Raw genomic sequence first — 20,355 nt, 5'->3', positions numbered from 1 at the left:
TGTGATCCTATTTGACAACAGTTCTTTCAATTTTGAATTACATAAAAAAAAAAATCGTGTTTTCTTTCTTTTGCCCCTCAGGTTATCAATATATTTGAAGAATTGTGAGGTTCAAATTGAAGAGGCTGTTACCATGGTTACTGTTCAACATACTTACATCAAACGTCATTCTGATTGTTATATCCTGCACCATGACTGGGGAATGTATTTATTTTATGAAAAAAACCCAGACAATCCAGATATGTATACAAAAGCAAGTCTAGCCAGCTCTAGCTAGCTCTATTCCACAGCATCGGGAAAATTATCTGTTTAATTTTAGACTCAAGAAGGGTATTGTGTAATATAAGATTTCATAGACTAAATGTTAGTCTACGATTGTTACTGTTGTTGTCATTGATGTTGTTTTGTGTTGCAGAATTCCATACGTCACAATCTGTCGTTAAACAAGTGCTTCCTAAAAGTTCCAAGGTCGAAGGACGATCCAGGAAAGGTACGTTCATGTGAAAAGCGCCCCCATTTGCAACACTGAACAGCAACACACAGTGTCACGTGCACACAGGCTGGTAAAATTACTCATGTGCTTTGAACATGATGGAGACACAGGGAGATAGCTAGGATTTAACACTAAGTGCTCCTGGCAGGCCAATTGGGAAAGAATGGTTGTTTTGTTCAAAATAGGGTTTTTGTGGGGAGTTCTTACTTTCAGAGGTTGCATTTTAACATTGCGTTCATCACAGTCATGTAAAATTATCCCTCTTTCTCTGTCTCCCACTGTTATCAGTGAAATGAATACAAGTTACTTCGACCAAACCGTTACATGAGTTGTAGCTATATTACACGAATTTAGATATTTTAACTCCACTTTGGGGATTTTTTACTGACAATGCTGCAGGCTAGGCTGTGGATGGAGTCTTGTACAGTCATGGTAGCTAGGCTGTGGATGGTGTCTTGTACAGACATGGTAGCTAGGCTGTGGATGGAGTCTTATACAGTCATGGTAACTAGGCTGTGGAGGGTGTCTTGTACAGTCATGGTAGCTAGGCTGTGGATGGAGTCTTGTACAGTAATGGTAGCTAGGCTGTGGATGGAGTCTTGTACAGTCATGGGTCTTTCAGATTTATCATGGAGTGAGTAAGGTTTTTGAAGCAGCAATGTTCTGGCGATATTACAGCAAGATCACTGCAGGGGGACACCAGACATGGGTTTTCCATGTTTTCCAAATTTATGACTTCAACATTAGGGTCCCAACAGCAACCCCATTGATTTCTTTGCTTTCAGATTCCAGGGTAGAATAGGTCTTCAGCAACCCATACTTGCCGTAAAAGGTGACTATGCTTGTCATAAAAGGCGACTAACAGGATCAGGTGGTCAGGCTCGCTGACTTGGTTGAAGCATGTCATCGATCCCAGTTGTGTGGATCTATGCTCATGATATTAATCACTGGATTGTCTGGTCCAGACTCGATTATTTACAGACTGCCGTCATAAAGCTGGAATATTGCTGAGTGCGGCGTAAAACAACAAACCAAATCAAAATCTTTGCTTTCATTTTCCCCCCACTGCAGTTGCCGGTGACTTGTGTAAGGTGTCTATGGCTGTAGGGTAGACTGTTATGTTGTAATGGAAGCTACTAAATTCATCTTGAAGGGCTGGCTTATTATGTTTCGGCAAAAACCAAACTATCATCTTCTCTTGCTGAAGCGTTTCTCCTTTCATCCTTGATTCTATTGAGGTGGTATGGTTTGATCTGGGATAATTAAAGGAACATAAAATTCAGTAATGAATCAAAACTTAAGTCGACCAGTGCAAAAGGAAATTAAGCAGCCAAATATTCATTGAAGCAGAACATCGATAGTAAAGTTAAGCAATGAAATCTAAATGTTGGTATAAGTGAGGAGTGGAGTCAAGCAGTTTGAATTGATATATAACGTCGAGAAAGTGGAGGTGAAAAAGCTAATCAGAATGTACGAAGACCAAGTTAGTTATTTGCTCTTTTAATTGTGTTTCACAGTAAACCGTTCTCACTCCTCTCAAATTAAGCTCACACACCATAATATTGCTGTAGTTCTGTTCAACGTGGGGGGCACGGGTGGCCCAGTCGTCTAAGGCACTGCGATTCGCTGTGCAGAGTTGAGTCCCTTGGACACGCCAGAAACCTGTGATTGTGGGTTCGAATCCGGGTTCGCCCCGATTATGTATCTAGCTTTGTCAGCACCATACCCGTGCTTGTAGGTTTAACTGAAGTGGTAAACGTCTGAGACCTGCATCACTTTGGGCTTCCCTCCCACATTAAGCTGACACACCACAATATAACTGGAATACTGTTAAAAGCAGCGTTATACCCAACTCACTGTTCAACGTGTCATGAAGCCCACCTCACTCACAAGCCCTAGCTACTCCAACTGTCACCAGGCGTGGTTTGTTAGTGCCAAGTCAAAGTGTTTTGGGTGCCAGGATAGCCAAGTGGTTAAGGTGTTAGCTCATCATGCCAGCCACCTGGGTTTGATCCCCCACATAGGCACCATGTGTGAAGGTCATTCTTGTTTTCCTCTGCTGTGATATGGTTGGAGAATGGCTACAAGTGGAGCAGTGGCGGTCGGGTTGCCTAGTGGTTAAAGCGTTTGCTCATCACGCTGAAGACCCGGGTTCAATTCCCGACATGGGTACAATGTGTGAATCCCATTTCTGGTGTTCCCCGCTGTGATATTGCTGGAATATTGCTAAAAGCAGCGTAAAAGCAAACTCACTCACTCACTCACTCACATTTGGAGCAAACACCAACTTACTCAAACAGATGTGTTGTTTCCGGACGGCATGGATCGATGCTCATGATATCAATCACTGTATTGTCTAGTCCACTCTCAATTATAAACATCATCGTATACCCTGAATATTCCCGACATCAGCATTAATCACAAACAAGAACGACGTCGACTTACTTGGCACTATCCTTGCGAACTGAGGTTATGTTTCACAGCTCATTCAGGACGTGACAGTGAGCAAGTGTTTCAGTGCAGCAGTAAAGATTTTTACCGTAAGATTTGTACCATACGAGTAAACATAGAAGTGGGTCAATGGTTAGACTTGTGCAAGTCTCTAAGGCAATAACTATTAGTTTAAATCTTAAGTTCTAGATCATATAAATAATAAGAACAAGTGGTCCCTATAAGAGACTGGAGTCCTCACTGTCCACATATCTAGACTTGACTATTAGGAGGATAGAATTACTACACATCCATGGACTTTTCTTTCAGTACAGCCTTGGAGCAAGGCTAGTCACTGGTAAACCCTGTCGCAGACTGTCCTTGAGAGAAAAGGGACAGTTGTTGATGCTGTGAGATACATGGTCGTAAAGCCTACCTCTGTGTAGCAATAACACACAGATGAGGGCGTGATACAGTGTATGTACTGTACTTTTTACTGGAACAGTTTGGGTGTTGATGTTTCAAGCATATGGACCTCCCATGTTGGTAAAAACGTCCAGATTGTGTTTTGACGATGGTAACAGCTCATTCATTTACATGTGTAAATTGTCATGATGCAGTGTTTGCTGTGGGGACTGCTGTATCAAGTTCACATTATTATTAGGACTGTTGTCTGTGGGAGGTCATTACTCCAATTCACTGTCGATACAGTGGTATGATAGGACCAGGTGATACAGGCTTCTGTTGCAAGATTCTGGTGTTACGAGTCTTAGATATGTCCAGTGGATAGCAAGATTCTGGTGTTACAAGTCTTAGATATGTCCAGTGGATAGCAAGATTCTGTAGCAATGCTGAAGTAGCAGTGTAGGGGGACTGGATGAAGCCAGCAGTGTGTGCTGTATGTAGCAATGATGAAGTAGCAGTGTAGGGGTACTGGATGAAGTCAGCAGTGTGTGCTGTATGTAGTAATGCTGAAGTAGCAGTGTAGGGGGACTGGATGAAGCCAGCAGTGAGTGCTGTATGTAGTAATGCTGAAGTAGCAGTGTAGGGGGACTGGATGAAGTCAGCAGTGTGTGCTGTATGTAGCAATGCTGAAGTAGCAGTGCAGGGGGACTGGATGAAGTCAGCAGTGTGTGCTGTATGTAGCAATGATGAAGTAGCAGTGTAGGGGGACTGGATGAAGTCAGCAGTGTGTGCTGTATGTAGCACTCTGCTAAGTCAGCAAATGTCAGTAAAATTGGAATTACCGTATTCGACCTAATAAGCGCCCTGCTCTAATTTTGAAAGCGCCCAGGGCGCTTATTACGTTGAATACGGTAACAGTTTCCCTATTCATGTTACCAGACTTTTTGTTCTGGCTTTGTGAAGGTAGCTTGTGTATCAATGACAACAGGGCCAATGAAGTGGAAGAGGCGTTAATGCCCAGTTTTACAGTGTCGCACTGAATGCAATAGTAAAATATCCCCAAATTTAGGAAAATTGAAACTTGTTAAAAAATCCCAATTTTGAACAAAAATAATTATTTTCCCCCAATTTGCCTGCCATGGGCACTTAGTTTTAAATCTTGGCTAAATCCCTTCTTCCTGTAAGAGCTGATTGATGAGGATCAGTTGGTTACAGTTGTCGATTGTGTTATGGAGACGGTGATGCTCATGCTGTCAACGGGGCGGTCGGGTAGCCTAGTGGTTAAAGCACCCGCCCATTATGCTGAAAACCCGGGTTCGATTCCAGACTTGGGTACAATGTTAGAAGCCCATTTCTGATGCCTCTACCATGATATTGATGGAACATTGCAAAAAACTCACTCACTCATTCATTCACTCTCACTCTCTCACTCACGCTGTCAACCACTAGTTATGATGATAATCATTGTTACTTTCAGGGGTCGTACTGGGCAATAGACAGCAACCCCCCTGAAGACCCCCTCCCTGCCAGACACAAGAAGAGGCCGAGGCTGAACGATCGGGTGAGTACACAGCTGCTGAAGAACTAAGGGGACGACCATTAAATTTTCAGGGTTGGGTGTGGCAGGGATTGTCATAGGACAAATATTTTATTTATTTGCATGTGAAGGGAGATGGTTGGGATTGCTCCATTTTGAAAACACTTATATTGTTGCGATGCAGTGATCCAAATTGAGAATGACCCTTATGTTAAGAGCTTAAAATTTAGTGTGTTCCTAGATTTAAAAAATCAGTCAAAACTTCTTGATCATCATTTTGAACCTGATAACTATAGCGGTACTGAAAAGAATGTATTTGCAATTAAGGCCATGATAAAATATTAGATTCATCCCAGCCATTATTTATTGTCGCCAAGCAACCACAAATGATTAAAAAAAAATTCTTTCTTTGCTGGATAAAATACATCAGATTCACATTCCAAATATTCAACTGTGTATAAAGCCTGTCCAGTTAGAACATCAATGCCTTGAACAATTTTTTTAAAAGAGTAGTAAAAAAAATAGAATTCCTCCTGCCTGGTTAAAATCTAACCATGTATTGTCGCTGGACCGTGCATTGATATACGATAACAGCCTTGTGTATGACAGCTTGGTCACATGACTGGTATCTGGTATTGCAGGCGTCACCGTACAGTCCGGAGCCAGGGCTTGGTGTCACGAAGATGCCGCCCCAGACGTTGACAGCCGTCAATGTGCAAGTGTCTCCTCCCTCACCTCAAAATCAAGTAAGTTATTTCTCATATTGTCTAACCGAAAAAACAAAACGTTTTAGATATATATGGCATTGTGGTACCAGGTTAGAATTAGTCCCCAGCGCTGCTTGGTGTCGGGATGGTGGTGATGGTCGGGCGATGGCCGGGTGGTCAGGCGATGATCGGGCGATGGTCGGGTGATGGTCAGGAGATGGTCGGGCGATGGTCAGGCGATGGTCGGGAGATGGTCGGGTGATGGTCGGGTGATGGTCGGGTGATGGTCGGGAGATGGTCGGGTGATGGTCGGGCGATGGTCGGGCGATGGTCGGGAGATGGTCGGGTGATGGTCGGGTGATGGTTGGGAGATGGTCGGGAGATGGTCGGGAGATAGCGAAGTGATAGACTTGCTTGATTGCCTGTCCTCTCCTTACCTCAAGGGTGTAGGACATTGCTCATATTACTTGATGCATTTCCTATAATTGGCTCAGATAGCTTTGAAAATATGTTCCTAATCTGGGGTTTCTCTTCTGAACCGGGCTTTCGACATCCAGATTACAGTTGATTTCAACACAAAGTTTCAGACCTGCACTTCAAGTTATAACTTTAATCGTAATGAGTTAGAAATATGGTTCTGCTCTGGTGTGGCATGAAGTACCTGGTCAATCTGAAATAGCGGAAGTAAAGATGTGTGAAAGTGGTATTGATTCTTAATCTACCTTCAAACATACGTCAGTCGTTGATTTGGTACAGGCATGAAATATTAATAGCGATGTATTAGGAAATGTCCTGGAGTGCAAGCAGTATTGATTATATTCCCCTACCTATATACTGTTACAAAGTGTATACTGTTCCACTGGATAAATAGCTGGTGGATTTATAGGCAGATGGTTTGATTCATATTACCTGAAGCAGGACTTGTTTCACAAAGCAAAGCTCAATAACAGGCTTTATTTCCTAGAGGACCAAGGCAGTATACTGACATTTGTCACAGTTAGTACAGTGTGTCAGTTTGACTTGTTTGGGGAAAGCAAAGCTCAATAACAGGCTTTATTTCCTAGAGGACCAAGGCAGTATACTGACATTTGTCACAGTTAGTACAGTGAGTCAGTTTGACTTGTTTGGGGAAAGCAAAGCTCAATAACAGGCTTTATTTCCTAGAGGACCAAGGCAGTATACTGACATTTGTCACAGTTAGTACAGTGTGTCACTTTGACTTGTTTGGGGAAAGCAAAGCTCAATAACAGGCTTTATTTCCTAGAGGACCAAGGCAGTATACTGACATTTGTCACAGTTAGTACAGTGAGTCAGTTTGACTTGTTTGGGGAAAGCAAAGCTCAATAACAGGCTTTATTTCCTAGAGGACCAAGGCAGTATACTGACATTTGTCACAGTTAGTACAGTGTGTCACTTTGACTTGTTTGGGGAAAGCAAAGCTCAATAACAGGCTTTATTTCCTAGAGGACCAAGGCAGTATACTGACATTTGTCACAGTTAGTACAGTGTGTCAGTTTGACTTGTTTGGGGATATTTTATTGTATTTCCCCGTCTAATATTTTTTATCATTTTTTTCTTTATGATTTGTTTGTTTGTTTATTTGCTGTTTATCACGCAATCAGCAATATTCCAGCAGTATGTAAATAATTGAGTCTGGACCAGACAATCCAGTTAATGATATCATGAGCATCGATCCATGCAATTGGGATATGATGACATGCATCAACTAGGTCAGCGAGCCTGACCACCCGATCCCGTTAGTCACCACTTACGACAAGCATAGTCGCCTTTTACGGCAAGCATGGGTTGCTGAAGACCTATTCTACCCTGGATCTTCACGTGTCTTTTTCTTTATGATATAGGCTGGGTGTGTAGAAATAATGGTAAATATGATAATAATGCAAATATATCTCACCCAAAGACTTCCTCATGGAGACCCGTGAAGGGCCAGGGAGAGACTAGGTCTCAGCAACCCATGCAAGAACCTTGATCGTTGGTTTGTCCTGATTATGTGTCAAGGATAATCAGCGCCATGCCTGAAAATGTGGGTTTTATTGCAGTGATAAATGTCCTGCGTCCTAATTATTAATACCCCAAGTTCAGTGTGTTTAGAACTGGCTGGAGTGTGTTCTAACATAAACCTATTCAAACGTACTTACCGGGTAATAAGGTATGCCAAGTGTCTTTATCCCGAGACATGTACCATTTTCTAACTCCATTTGTGCTTTCAGAATAATCAAACAACATAATCTCCCTTTCAGAGTTGTAAAAATAATATTTACTATAGTATTGGCTGAATGCCATTGACTGGGTTAGAGAATGGCAAAATGCCAACAGGGACCCACTTGGTCACATAAGATGTTTATAAAGATCTCTGGGTAGAAAATAGCTGCAAGGGGGTACTTTCTGGGTCAGACATGGCAGGCGGAGGGGAGGTTTTTGTACGACTCAAGTGTCATGGCTTGTGTTACCGGAGCTGAATTAGATTTGTGAATGTACTGTGCGGGTATTTATATATTGAAATGGTTGGTCAGGTAATATTTAATTGAATCTGGAGGCTGAAGTAGGTCTGGTACTCCTGTGTAGGATAAAACACCTCGAAGGGTTTTTATGAGATTTAAAACCCAAAGGCAGTGGATAAAACCAAGGGGCCAGATGTTTTATCCTAGAGAATGAGGTTTTTAAATCTCATAAAAACCTGAAGCAGGGTTAGAAATTGGCACTAGTCCTATAGTCCTTGCCAAACTGCCCAATGGTAAAGGTATCACAAGGACTAGTAGAAAATTGCCATTTTTAAGGGTTTTGCTATATGTTATCATTATAAGGACTAGTGGACGAAAACTGTTAGTTTCTAACTCTGTGAAGGTGTTTTATCTAACTTATAAACTGAAAAAAGAAACTTAAAACATTTATCAACAATTTTTTGGCTTCAAACATACTTTCCATGAACCTCAGGAAACGGGCATAAAATATCTGTTGTTGTTGTATGGTACTTGAAAAAGACGTTCTTAAAAGCATTGTGATTGATCAGCGCCTCTGTGTCCTGGTGGTACACTCACTGGGCTATGAAGGCTGCATGGTCGATCCTCGGGAATATAAACAAAACATTTGTCATTTGATTTTACATTTCATGACATTGTCTTCAAATGCAAAATAAATTTCCATCAATAAACATTCCTATGTTACAATATATACAGAAGTTGTATTATTAAAATTCCCAGGGATATTATGTAAAACTCCCGTGATATTATAGAGTGAGTTAATATTTAAAGTCACATCGGCAATATTTCAGCCATATCGTGACCCGTGATATTATAACATCCCTGTTTATGAGATTAACCCTCATGGAGAACAATAGGATGACATCACTGGAGGTTGGTAGTACTGAGTATAAGGTTTGCTGAAAACACATAAGATAAAGGGATCCTTTTTCCTGAAATCAATGTTGCTTCGTATGCATTAAATATGTTGAAAGAAAAGGGGCATTGTCTGGAGCAAGTTGTTGCGGTAATTATGGATGTGCAAATAGGAAAACATATATCACTAAGTTCTAACATTTACATTCAACATATATCTGTGTTTGGGGAATGCGGAACTTTGTCGGTTGTGAAGCAGGGCTTGATTTAAGCAACTGGATTTAACTTGCACCAGGTGTATGTTGACATGAAAAGGTAGTTGGTACTGATATAACCAGGTTGCACCCTGGTCCCATAATTTTATTAAAGTGGAAACAAAGATGCATTAACTAGTCCTAATACCGTATTCCACATAATAAGCTCCCAGGGCGCTCTCCAAATTAGAAATAGGGGGCTCTTTTATTAGAATATTATTTTGGTGTAAAGTTGAAAGATTGTAAATTTCTTTGTTTATGCTGACAGCCTGAAATGTTTATATACAACAGATGTATTTTTCCAGAATTTAATGTCCCATAATTAAAGATGCATATAACACACGTATTACACACAAATAAATAAGGCATGTGTACATTGATCAATCGGAAGGGGTGCTAGTTGGGATTGTTCACTGGCCAATATATTAGCAAATATCGCCGTGGGCGCTTATCAGAGCGGGGTGCTTATTACGTCGAATACGGTATGTAAAATCTCAAATCTCTGATGACTGTGTCATGTGTCATGAATTACATGTAACACTTGGTGCATGGAGACATAAATATATGATTGCATTTTTCAATACTAGGTAGCACTGGTGCAAGTTCTATATAGCTAAGTTGATACCTGTGATGTAAATACAACAATATGCAGGAGAAACAGACTGTTGGCTTGGAGTCAGTATACTGTGTCTGAGTTGGGTGTGGCTAAACTGCGGCGGGGTGTCTCAGTGGGCTGGCATTAGTCTGGACTTAGTACGAGCAGTCACGCACACATGTGCATGCATGTTGATGTGTAGGTGCAGTAATCTGGAATGTGACATTATGCCCCGTTTCACCTCCCTACACCTCTGACATTTGTGAACCAGTGGTTGATAATGTGATCAATGCCAACACCTTCAGGGTACCGTATTTTCTTGAATATAGTGCACACCCGAGTATAATGCGCACCCCCCTCTAGCGGATTCAGTATTTTGGAGAATATTTTTTAAATATTTTGCGCAGATGAGAAACTTGGTCAGTACAAATTTGAAATTAGAGATAAAAAAAATCACCAGACATGATGATTTACCGTTTAAATTGTAATTTTTGTTCTGCTATGCATTGTTTTAAATCCAGGGATTAAGATTACCTTGTGTATTTTCTCGTAAACTAAGCCACTGAAAGGGAACTTGGTGTTGGTAGTGCTTTTGAAGGGCTGCCATCTCGTCTTTATAATCTTATTTGGTTTTCCTTCTGAATGTGATACAGGTTATGCAACTCTTAAATGCCAGTGTGTTTATATGTTGTTCTATTTTCAGAGTAACTGCAATTTCTCTGAAAGTAACGGAAATCCAGATGACATGAATGCATCATCCAATCTTGTTAACCTCTACAAGTCCGTCTTTGAAAACTCTACAGGTAACCATGGTAACATAGGATTACCAGCACTCTCTGCTCATTTCCTGAAGAAAATAATTGAAATATTAGACGTGAAATGGTATTATTATTAATTGTTTATTGTTATTATTATTGTTTGTTTATTATTATTTGTTTATTGTTATTGTTTGTTTATTATTTTATTATTTTATTATTATTGTTATTATTTGTTTATTATTTGTTTTATTATTTATTTATTAATTATTATTATTGTTATATATTATTGTTGTTTTTGTTTGTTTATTATAGTATATAATATATAGTATATAGTATTCACGACCGTCCGTACGTCCGTCCGTACGTCCCACCTGTTTGTTGCCGCGATATCTCAAGAACTAAACACTGGATTGTCTTCATATTTGGAACTATGGTGTATATACAGACTCCGCAGACACCAGTCGGTTTTGGTGACCTTGATCCCATTTTCAAGGTCACAGCAGACAAATCTGCTTTTAGAGTTGGAAAACGGTGTTGCCGCGATATCTCAAGAACTAAACACTGGATTGTCTTCATATTTGGAACTATGGTGTATATACAGACTCCGCAGACACCAGTCGGTTTTGGTGACCTTGATCCCATTTTCAAGGTCACAGCAGACAAATCTGCTTTTAGAGTTGGAAAACGGTGTTGCCGCGATATCTCAAGAACTAAACACTGGATTGTCTTCATATTTGGAACTATGGTGTATATACAGACACCGCAGACACCAGTCGGTTTTGGTGACCTTGACCCCATTTTCAAGGTCACAGCAGGCAAATCTGCATTTGGAGTTGGAAAACGGTGTTGCCGCGATATCTCAAGAACTAAACACTGGATTGTCTTCATATTTGGAACTATAGTGTATATACAGACTCCGCAGACACCAGTCAGTTTTGGTGACCTTGATCCCATTTTCAAGGTCACAGCAGGCAAATCTGCTTTTAGAGTTGGAAAACGGTGTTGCCGCGATATCTCAAGAACTAAACCTCTCGATTGTCTTCATATTTGGAACTATGGTGTATATACAGACACCGCAGACACCAGTCGGTTTTGGTGACCTTGACCCCATTTTCAAGGTCACAGCAGGCAAATCTGCTTTTGGAGTTAGAAAACGGTGTTGCCGCGATATCTCAAGAACTAAACACTGGATTGTCTTCATATTTGGAACTATAGTGTATATACAGACACCGCATACACCTGTCAGATTTGGTGACCTTGACCCCATTTTCAAGGTCACAGCAGGCAAATCTGTTTTTGGAGTTGGAAAACGGTGTTGCCACAATATCTCAAGAACTAATCGCTGGATTGTCTTCATATTTGGTACTATGGTGTATATGGCGGGGGATATTTCGTCACTCTGTGACAAATACTTGTTTTTATTGTTGTTGTTTATTATCGTCCATGTTCCTGCAAGCAGTTTGTGTTTATCTTGCACGACTGGTTGATTTAGGTTTGTTCTGATAGTTTCATGCAATGAGATGAATCATAATGTTTAGTGACACATGGTCAGGTAATGCTAGTATAGTTATTGTAATGTTATTGCAAAATGCACCGAATATAAATTTAGAAAATTGATACAGAATTAATCCATGAATTGATACATGGTTAGACGTATCGTGTATATAACGTCAGGTGTAGATTGCACTGGGAAACAGTTTTCAGGAGAACTGTTCAACATATATTGTCCTTTGATTAGTCGGAATAAGGCTTTGTCATCAACTAGCCTTGCTCCAAGACTGTACTGAAAGATAAGTCCATGGATGTGTCGTAATACTACCCTCCTAATAGGCAAGTCTAGATATGGGAATCCAGTCTCTTATAGGGACAACTTGTTCTTATTATTTACCTCATCTAGAACTTATGAATTAGACTATTAATTATTGCCTTACAGACTTGTGCAAGTCTACCCAACGCTCTGCTCTGTTTCAGGTAACTTGAATGCTCTCCTCAATGGAAACATCTCACAGAGCCAAAGTGGGACAGGTGAGATGATGATGATGATGATGATGATATAGATGATATAGATGATATAGATAGGTAATCTTATCCATGAAAAGTGTGATTTCCATGACAAACATATTGCTTCAAAGTTTTGTAGGAACCATGTCTTACCCAAGGGTCATTTAGCCATTCCTCCTATCTGACGTAATGATGTTGAATTAGCCAGACTTTGGAATAAACCAGACTTTGGAATAAACCAATCAGGCCTACACATTCCATGTTGTAGATTTTTTACTCCAGTATTTTTTTCTCGGTTATAAATAATAATTCATGGTGCCAAACAGTTTTGATTGAATAAAACATGCTGATTTATTTTCAGGCATTCCAAGTTTGAATTGTTCCACCAGTGAGTGGTTACAGAACCTGGACTCGCTGAAAGAGAGCATGCGATTGGCTGGAGCGGGGAGTGACCTCAATAATATCGACATGACCCAGTTTCAAGGTATTTTTGGGATCTGTGGCTAACTACAAGAATGTTACAGTCATAGAAGGGTTTCAGATATTGTCGATAACAGTGTTCAAACATAACCTACCTCAACAAATAGGAAATTATTTATAATTTTGGATAGTATCATTTAAATACTTACATAACAAATGTTATATTTGGGATAACACTTTCTTAGTAAAGTACAGATTCCAGTACGTTTTGGGGTTGAGTCACATCCGGGATTCGACCCCGCACTGTCAGAGTGAGGTTACATTTGTCCACTTTCTAAATGGCATTGTGTGTTCATAAGTACTTACAGTGCAGACCCGTGAAGATCCGGGGTAGAATAAGTCTTCAGCAACCCATGCTTGCCGTAAATGGCGACTATGCGTTTTGTAAGAGGCGACTAACGGGATCAGGAGATAATCATTGTGTATAATCTATCCATCATGTAGTCATCTGCTCATCAGGAGATAATCATTGTGTATAATCTATCCATCATGTAGTCATCTGCTCATCAGGAGATAATCATTGTGTATAATCTATCCATCGTGTAGTCATCTGCTCATCAGGAGATAATCATTGTGTATAATCTATCTATTGGAGTTCTGGTTCTGGCTTGTCATCTGGAGATATATACTCCTTACCTACTAATATTCTGGTATGTGTGTGTGTGGATTCACCTCACCTGCAGTGTTCACTCTCACGTAACTGAACCTTTGAAACCCATCTCAAATTCAGCGTGACCCTGTCATAGTCTCGCTAGTGCATTCTTCCCATTCATCACCATCTCCATCAGAATGCATACCATAGGTATCTTGATAATGCATAGAGTACTGGGTTCGCACTCCCTTGCAATGGCCTGGAACTTTTGGGTTTTGTCAAAAGTTCTTGAATTTAGATTCTACCATGAAAAGGCCTTGCACTCCCTTGCAATGGCCTGGAACTTTTGGGTCTTGTCAAAAGTCCTTGAATTTAGATTCTACCTTGAAAAGGCTGTAACTGTCCGGAGCAATTCCCATCTCAAGTAAATCTGAAAACTGTTGATATTTTGGAAAATTTAACTCTTGAGTTATCTCCCTTCCAATGTCCTCCTGATTCAAAATCCATAATAAATTGTAGAGAAAGGCCCGAAGCAACACGTTAACATACAAATCACGATTTGTAATTTGAGTATTGTTAAAAGCTGTGAAACTCTGAACCCATTTTCTCCTCAATGTCCAATGCAAGGAACTGTGAAATTATTGGAATTGACACTGAGGTCCACCCCAGCATGTCACCCAGTGTATAGATAGTGGCTAGTTGCAGTCTCAAGCCTCATCTACAGTTGAGCCTCTCGTCCAAAATGGCCGCCTTCATCCGCTGTCTTCACGTCTGAGCTAACCATCACACTTCTGCTTGCATCACGCTCGGTTACTAACACTGACCATTATCATTATATAAGACGTTTTTCTTTGCACAAGCAGGCCTGATGGAGACCATGAAACAGGAGGACCCAGCAAACTGGTCGTTAAAACCAGAACAGTTTGCCGATTTAGCATCTTCTCTAAACAATTTCTTCAATCAATCACTGCTGCAGAGTCAAAACCAGTCAAGTAGTACCAGTGGAATATCAGGTAGGTTTGGGTTTGATTTGTGTTGGTAACTTTTAGTAACATCAGAGTTGCTTCCCTTGTTGTACCAGAATAAGGATAGGTTAGGATTCTAGATTCAACCTTAAGTGAAGCTAGGATTGTCAGCACCATGCCCATGCAAGACCACTTCCTGCTTTTCCCCACATCAGGGGCAGTGGGGTAGTCTAGTGGTTAAAGTGTTCGCTCGTCACACCTAAGACCCGGGTTTGTTAGCACCATCCCTATGCTTCTGGGTGGTAAATGTGCAAGACCTACACCCTTCAAGCTTCTTCCCACATAGGGGCCGTGGGGTAGCCCAGTGGGTAAAGCGGTCGCTCGTCACGTCAAAGATCCGGGTTTGATTCCCCACATGGGTACAATTTGTGAAGCCCATTTCTGCTGTGCCCGCCGTGATATTGCTGGAATTTTGCTAAATGCGGCGTAGTGCTATACTCACTCACCCTGTCTGTAGTTCTTTTCGTTCCTAAAGTGTTCAGAGGATTTCCCTTGTTCCCTTGAGTTTCTTGTCATTCTTATTGATGCTTGAACCACTTGTATTTTATGCTCAAACCATGGTTTTGAGGTAAGATCTATGTTGTGAATTGAAAATAGGATTGACACTCAAACCTGTGTATGGTTGCTAAGCAACTGTGGATAACACATCCCCCATCTGATATCTCCACTTATCCTCATCTGTCCTTGGGAGCTGGGCTTCGTTCCACAAAGCGATCGTAGCATTAAGATGATCTTACTCCCATACTTTAACATTGACTTGTGACTGTCGTAGCTCTACGATAGCCTTGTGGAATGGGCTCTGTCGTCCTCATGGAAGTTCTAAATGTTGTGTTGTCCTCTTTCAGGTCCTGGAAACGGCTTCTGTAACAGCAGTAACTCGGTGAGCAGCAGCCAGCTGAACATGGCCGACGGAGGGCCTCCGTCAGTAAGGGCACCCTTACACTTACCTTAAGAGAGAGAGAGCAGGATTTCATTTTACCAATTTTTGATGATATATTGTTTGTCCCAATTGCTGCCATATGTTGTTCTGTTTACATATGAAATAGGGAAATGGTTAAAAATCAACTTTTCTGAAACAGAAAACTCTATAAAAGAGAAAAAGTGCTGCAATCCTTTGACAGTATTTGATGATCAAGGTTTTGAATCCCAGGCCCTCTTAAGGTGCCCCTTCCTCTTACAGTGCCCCTTCCTCTTAAGGTGCCCCTTCCTCTTAAGGTGCCCCTTCCTCTTAAGGTGCCCCTTCCTCTTAAGGTGTCCATTCCTCTTCCTCTTAAGGTGCCCCTTCCTCTTAAGGTGTCCATTCCTCTTAAGGTGCCCCTTCCTCTTAAGGTGCCCATTCCTCTTAAGGTGCCCCTTCCTCTTAAGGTGTCCCTTCCTCTTAAGGTGTCCATTCCTCTTAAGGTGCCCCTTCCTCTTAAGGTGCCCATTCCTCTTAAGGTGCCCCTTCCTCTTAAGGTGCCCCAATCGTCTGTCAGGATCTATAGTCCTAGAATCGCTCTCATTATGGTCCTGGGTTTGTCAGCACTATACATTTCTACTCCTGGGTTTCCCGTGAAGATGTGGGTTAGTAAAGGTCTTCAGCAACACATGCTTGCCGTGAAAGGCAACTCTGCTTGTCATAAGATCCGACTAACGGGATCAGGTGGTCAGGCTCGCTGACTAGGTTGATGCATGTCATCGTATCCCAGTTGCATAGATCAATGCTCATGATATCAATCACTAGATTGTCTAGTCCAGACTTGATTATTCACAGACCGCCATCATATAGCTGGAATGTTGCTGAGTGCAAACAACAAACAAACAAAGAAACAAACAAACAAATCATGTACCAAAGTGGTGAATCACTTCCATTATTCCTCCACGTTAGGCTGTGATATGACTTAAGTAGTGTCCAGAGCGAATTTAAACCTTACTCACTCACTCACTCCCTCCCCTCAAATCTCTCAATCAAACACCAAACTTTCTCTGATGAGTATGTTGGTATGCCAGTATGCATACTCTAGGGGTCTGTACCAGGGCGGTTATTGGAGCTATTTTCACTATTGCGATTGTGTTGCAACAGTTGTCCACACGCTAACAGAAATGAATAAGGTATTGTGGACAACCTCCAAGTCTATATTCCTCCCTGCCACTACACAAACCAAAGGGAAGTAACTCTAATCTGAAGTTGTTCTAATCCTTGCTAACCAACACGGCAGGTTGAAATTTGCATAAAATATGTATTGAAAACTTATTGCAACTATTGAAACTATCGATTGTTATGTATACTATCGACGATGCTATTGGCGTCTGAAATTCCTATCGATATAGTACTATCATAGAGAAAGCAATTGCGATAGTTTGGTAGTTCGATATATTGTTGCACTTGTCTGTGTCCCAATGTTAAAAGTTTGGAGGATCCCTCGATTCGAGTGAAATTGGCGCAAAGCTCAGGGATCCCAGAAGCCACCTTAATTTTGAGTTATGATGATACTAATAACAAAATAATAACAATAACAAAGCCTACTCTGTTCCAGAATGCTTCAGAAAGCTACTCATCTTGTCAGACCGTGGTTTCACTGCCGTCCGGGACACAATATCACCATTCGGACGACATCGATGACGACTTCAACTGGGACAAGCTGCTGTAGTCGTGTTGCCATCACATCACATCACCTCATCCAATCAGAAGCCTCATTGAAGACCATGTGACAGTTCACATGCTGCTCACAGAGTTAAACCATTTGTTGATATTCATATATACTGCTTATACAAGGAGAGGAGGGTTGGACATAGGGCGTGTTGCCTTGTGGTAGGACTATATGGTGCAATGTGCTTTGTAAATATTCTGTTGATTGTAAATAACATATATATATTCAATTGTTATTGTCTTCTGTTAACCCAGCAAAGATCTTCTATTTCCCTTGTTTTGAAATAGTTCATAGTTTTGCGTTTAGCATTTCAACGTAATGACAAGAAAAAGTCTGTTTGGAGGTATTGTAAGTTTTGAAATGCGAAGTTTGTACGTTTTGTGCATGGAATCAAACTCCATTTTTGTGTTACATATGGATTCAGACTATTTTGGAAACAAAAACTGTGACAGTTTCCATATTGTACGGAGCTACTACCCCGACCTCTGCCTGGTTAAATCTTCGACTCCAGGGTGGTCGGGTTGTTGAGGTGGTAGTTCTTCATGACCAAGTCCTGGGTTTGATTCCCCACATGGGTACAATGGGACCAGCCTATTCAGGGGTAGACAGGGATACTGCTGGAACAGTCCTGAAACTTGCGTCAACACAATCTTACACTCTTACTTTCCATGGGTTTTTTATTTATTTTTCCATTGTTAGCAATGATAGTTGGACATTGTTGTAACTATTTTTCTCCTCCAGTGTTTATATCGAGTCCAACAACACGACGCCAGTCCTATGTTCTGCCTCTTCTCTCCTCGGGTTGTAGGGTTCCTTTGTGTGTCAACCTCGGTCACAGTGTGTGTAGATGCAAGGAGAACCAGGGATGCCAGAGTTAGATGTTAGCCCCCATCAGGGCTACTGTACTAGATAGCTTGGCCCCAACTGTGGATATGTAGCTAATTCTGGTATTTTGTAAAAAGTGTGTAGTGGAGCTTATGTATTGTAAATTGAATTGTGATGGTTTTATTCTGATCGTGTGTGGAAAGTTCGAGTTTGTGAAACTAACTAAGGAAATTCTGTACATTTTATCTAAAATATTCATCGAGATATTCATTGAGATAGGTATGCCATTCTTCAACTCAGAATCTTCTATGCACGAATAGAGAGATTTTGTCATTGCATTCTCGGATGTGACTTGAAACGTGTAGCATAGTGCAGTAGTCAGTTTTTGAAAGAAAAAATATTACAGCTGAAGACGAATGCTGTCATAACTTGTGTTACGATAAACCATTGAATGATCTCACTACGGTAACCATAATGGTCACCTGGAGTTTTTAAATACAGGCTTTGACAGTTTAGGCCGCAACAACTTGATATTAGTTTGTACCTAGAATCTCCAACATTGTTTACATTTTGTTCAAAGAGGAGCACACAAGTCATTTTGTCTATTAAATTACATGACAGAATGCATTCTGCTGTCCAAGGTTTTTCAATCTGGCTGCTCTGTGTCCCCTCTCTGTCGATTCCTGCAGTGTGTCACGTCTTGCATGATGAGAACAAGAGGTTTTCATGAACTGCCAGAACTGGGACCCCAAAACATTTAACAAACAAAAAAATCAATGTTTTGGCTTTTTTGTAACAAGCAGTACCATTTGAAGATGCTCATGGAATTATAGAAACATGTAATATAACATCGAAACATTAATTGTCGTGATATTATTGGATGAAATAGGTCATATCTTGTAGGAGACTGGTGACTGTTTGTAAGTTAGTATTTGAGAATTAAATATTGCCACTTCGGAATGAAAAATGGATGTTTCGTAGCAAGAACAAAATTCTACTGTATATTATGTTGCAGTGATTTTGAACATCAGGTCATTTGTTTCAAGTCCATTTCTTATCTTGTGTCAGCAGACGTCACTTGTGTCGTGTCAATTTCACTCCCACACACTCACGTCATGTCAAATTCAATCCAACTCACTGTGTTAGGGCAATTTCATACCAACATCACTTGTATCAGATCAATTTCATATAAGCTCACTTGTATCAGGTCAATTTCATGCATGCTCACTTGTGTCAGGTCAATTTCATACAAGCTCACTTGTATCAGATCAATTTCATGCAAGCTCACTTGTATCAGATCAATTTCATGCAAGCTCACTTGTGTCAGATCAATTTCATGCAAGCTCACTTGTATCAGATCAATTTCATGCAAGCTCACTTGTATCGAGAATTTCATACAAGCTCACTTGTATCAGGTCAATTTCATGCAAGCTCACTTGTGTCAGGTCAAATCTTAGAGTGTCGATGACAGCTGGCAATCTGATCTTGCATGAATGGACATGACAAGTCAGGTTGGGAATGTACATTTTTATTGAATCCTATATTTGTTTTTATTTATTTCCTAGACGACATTCTGCCGAGAATGAAAATGCTCCATACATTGCTTTTGCCCAGATTGAGTTTATTTTCAATATTGTATATACAATATGACAAGGAATAGGCCTGATTGTTCCTGAGATTGATTATTGTATATATTTCTTGTTTCTTTAGTGTGTTTTGGCTCCGATGGAAAACCTGTTTCAGAACATCAAGTATTAAGAGATGCTTGGATGATGATTTTTAATAATATTAAACAATGTCTGTTTATTAACCTGAAGATTGTTTGCATAGACCATGTATATGTGTTAGTGTTCTTGTAACTTGGCATGAAAGGTTTCATGTTCATTTTAATTTTAATCTTTTTGTTATACTACATCATTAATAACAGGCAAATGTGTCCTTTTTATCCTATATGATCACCCGGGTTCGATTCCCGACATGGGTACAACGTGTGAAGCCCATTTCTGGTGATCCCTGCCATTCTTAATTATTTTCATGTTGATAAAGCTGCGGTCGGGTAGCCTAGTGGTTTAAGCGGTTGCTTGTCACACCGAAGAACCGGGTTCGATTCCCGACATGGGTACAATGTGTGAAGCCCATTTCTGGTGTCCCCTGCCATTCTTAATTATTTTCATGTTGATAAAGCTACGGTCGGGTAGCCTAGTGGTTAAAGCGGTTGCTCGTCACACCGAAGAACCGGGTTCGATTCCCGACATGGGTACAATGTG

General features: G+C 40.7%; 1 protein-coding gene across 3 annotated transcripts in view; it reads left to right on the top strand.

Annotated features, from left to right (window-relative positions):
* LOC124148210 (forkhead box protein J3-like) overlaps positions 1–20,149 on the top strand; it is a 28,304-nt gene extending 8,155 nt beyond the window's left edge. Inside the window, exons 2-10 of one of the 3 annotated variants that reach the window (XM_048382922.1) lie at positions 416–490; positions 4,806–4,889; positions 5,507–5,611; positions 10,481–10,580; positions 12,507–12,560; positions 12,898–13,020; positions 14,472–14,621; positions 15,479–15,558; positions 17,150–20,149. In XM_048382922.1, coding sequence (XP_048238879.1) covers positions 5,549–5,611; positions 10,481–10,580; positions 12,507–12,560; positions 12,898–13,020; positions 14,472–14,621; positions 15,479–15,558; positions 17,150–17,263 — 684 coding nt within the window. In that variant the 5' untranslated portion in view covers positions 416–490; positions 4,806–4,889; positions 5,507–5,548 and the 3' untranslated portion in view covers positions 17,264–20,149. Of the gene's footprint in view, positions 1–415; positions 491–4,805; positions 4,890–5,506; positions 5,612–10,480; positions 10,581–12,506; positions 12,561–12,897; positions 13,021–14,468; positions 14,622–15,478; positions 15,559–17,149 lie in introns of all 3 variants that reach the window. The other 2 variants (XM_048382923.1, XM_048382921.1) reach the window with 2 other exon arrangements.
* Positions 20,150–20,355: the final 206 nt, after the last annotated feature.

The sequence above is a fragment of the Haliotis rufescens genome, unplaced genomic scaffold, assembly GCF_023055435.1.
Source record: "Haliotis rufescens isolate VD_foot unplaced genomic scaffold, xgHalRufe1.0.p SCAF_42, whole genome shotgun sequence".
Lineage (NCBI taxonomy): Eukaryota > Metazoa > Mollusca > Gastropoda > Lepetellida > Haliotidae > Haliotis > Haliotis rufescens.
This window is presented reverse-complemented; position numbering and strand designations above follow the sequence as displayed.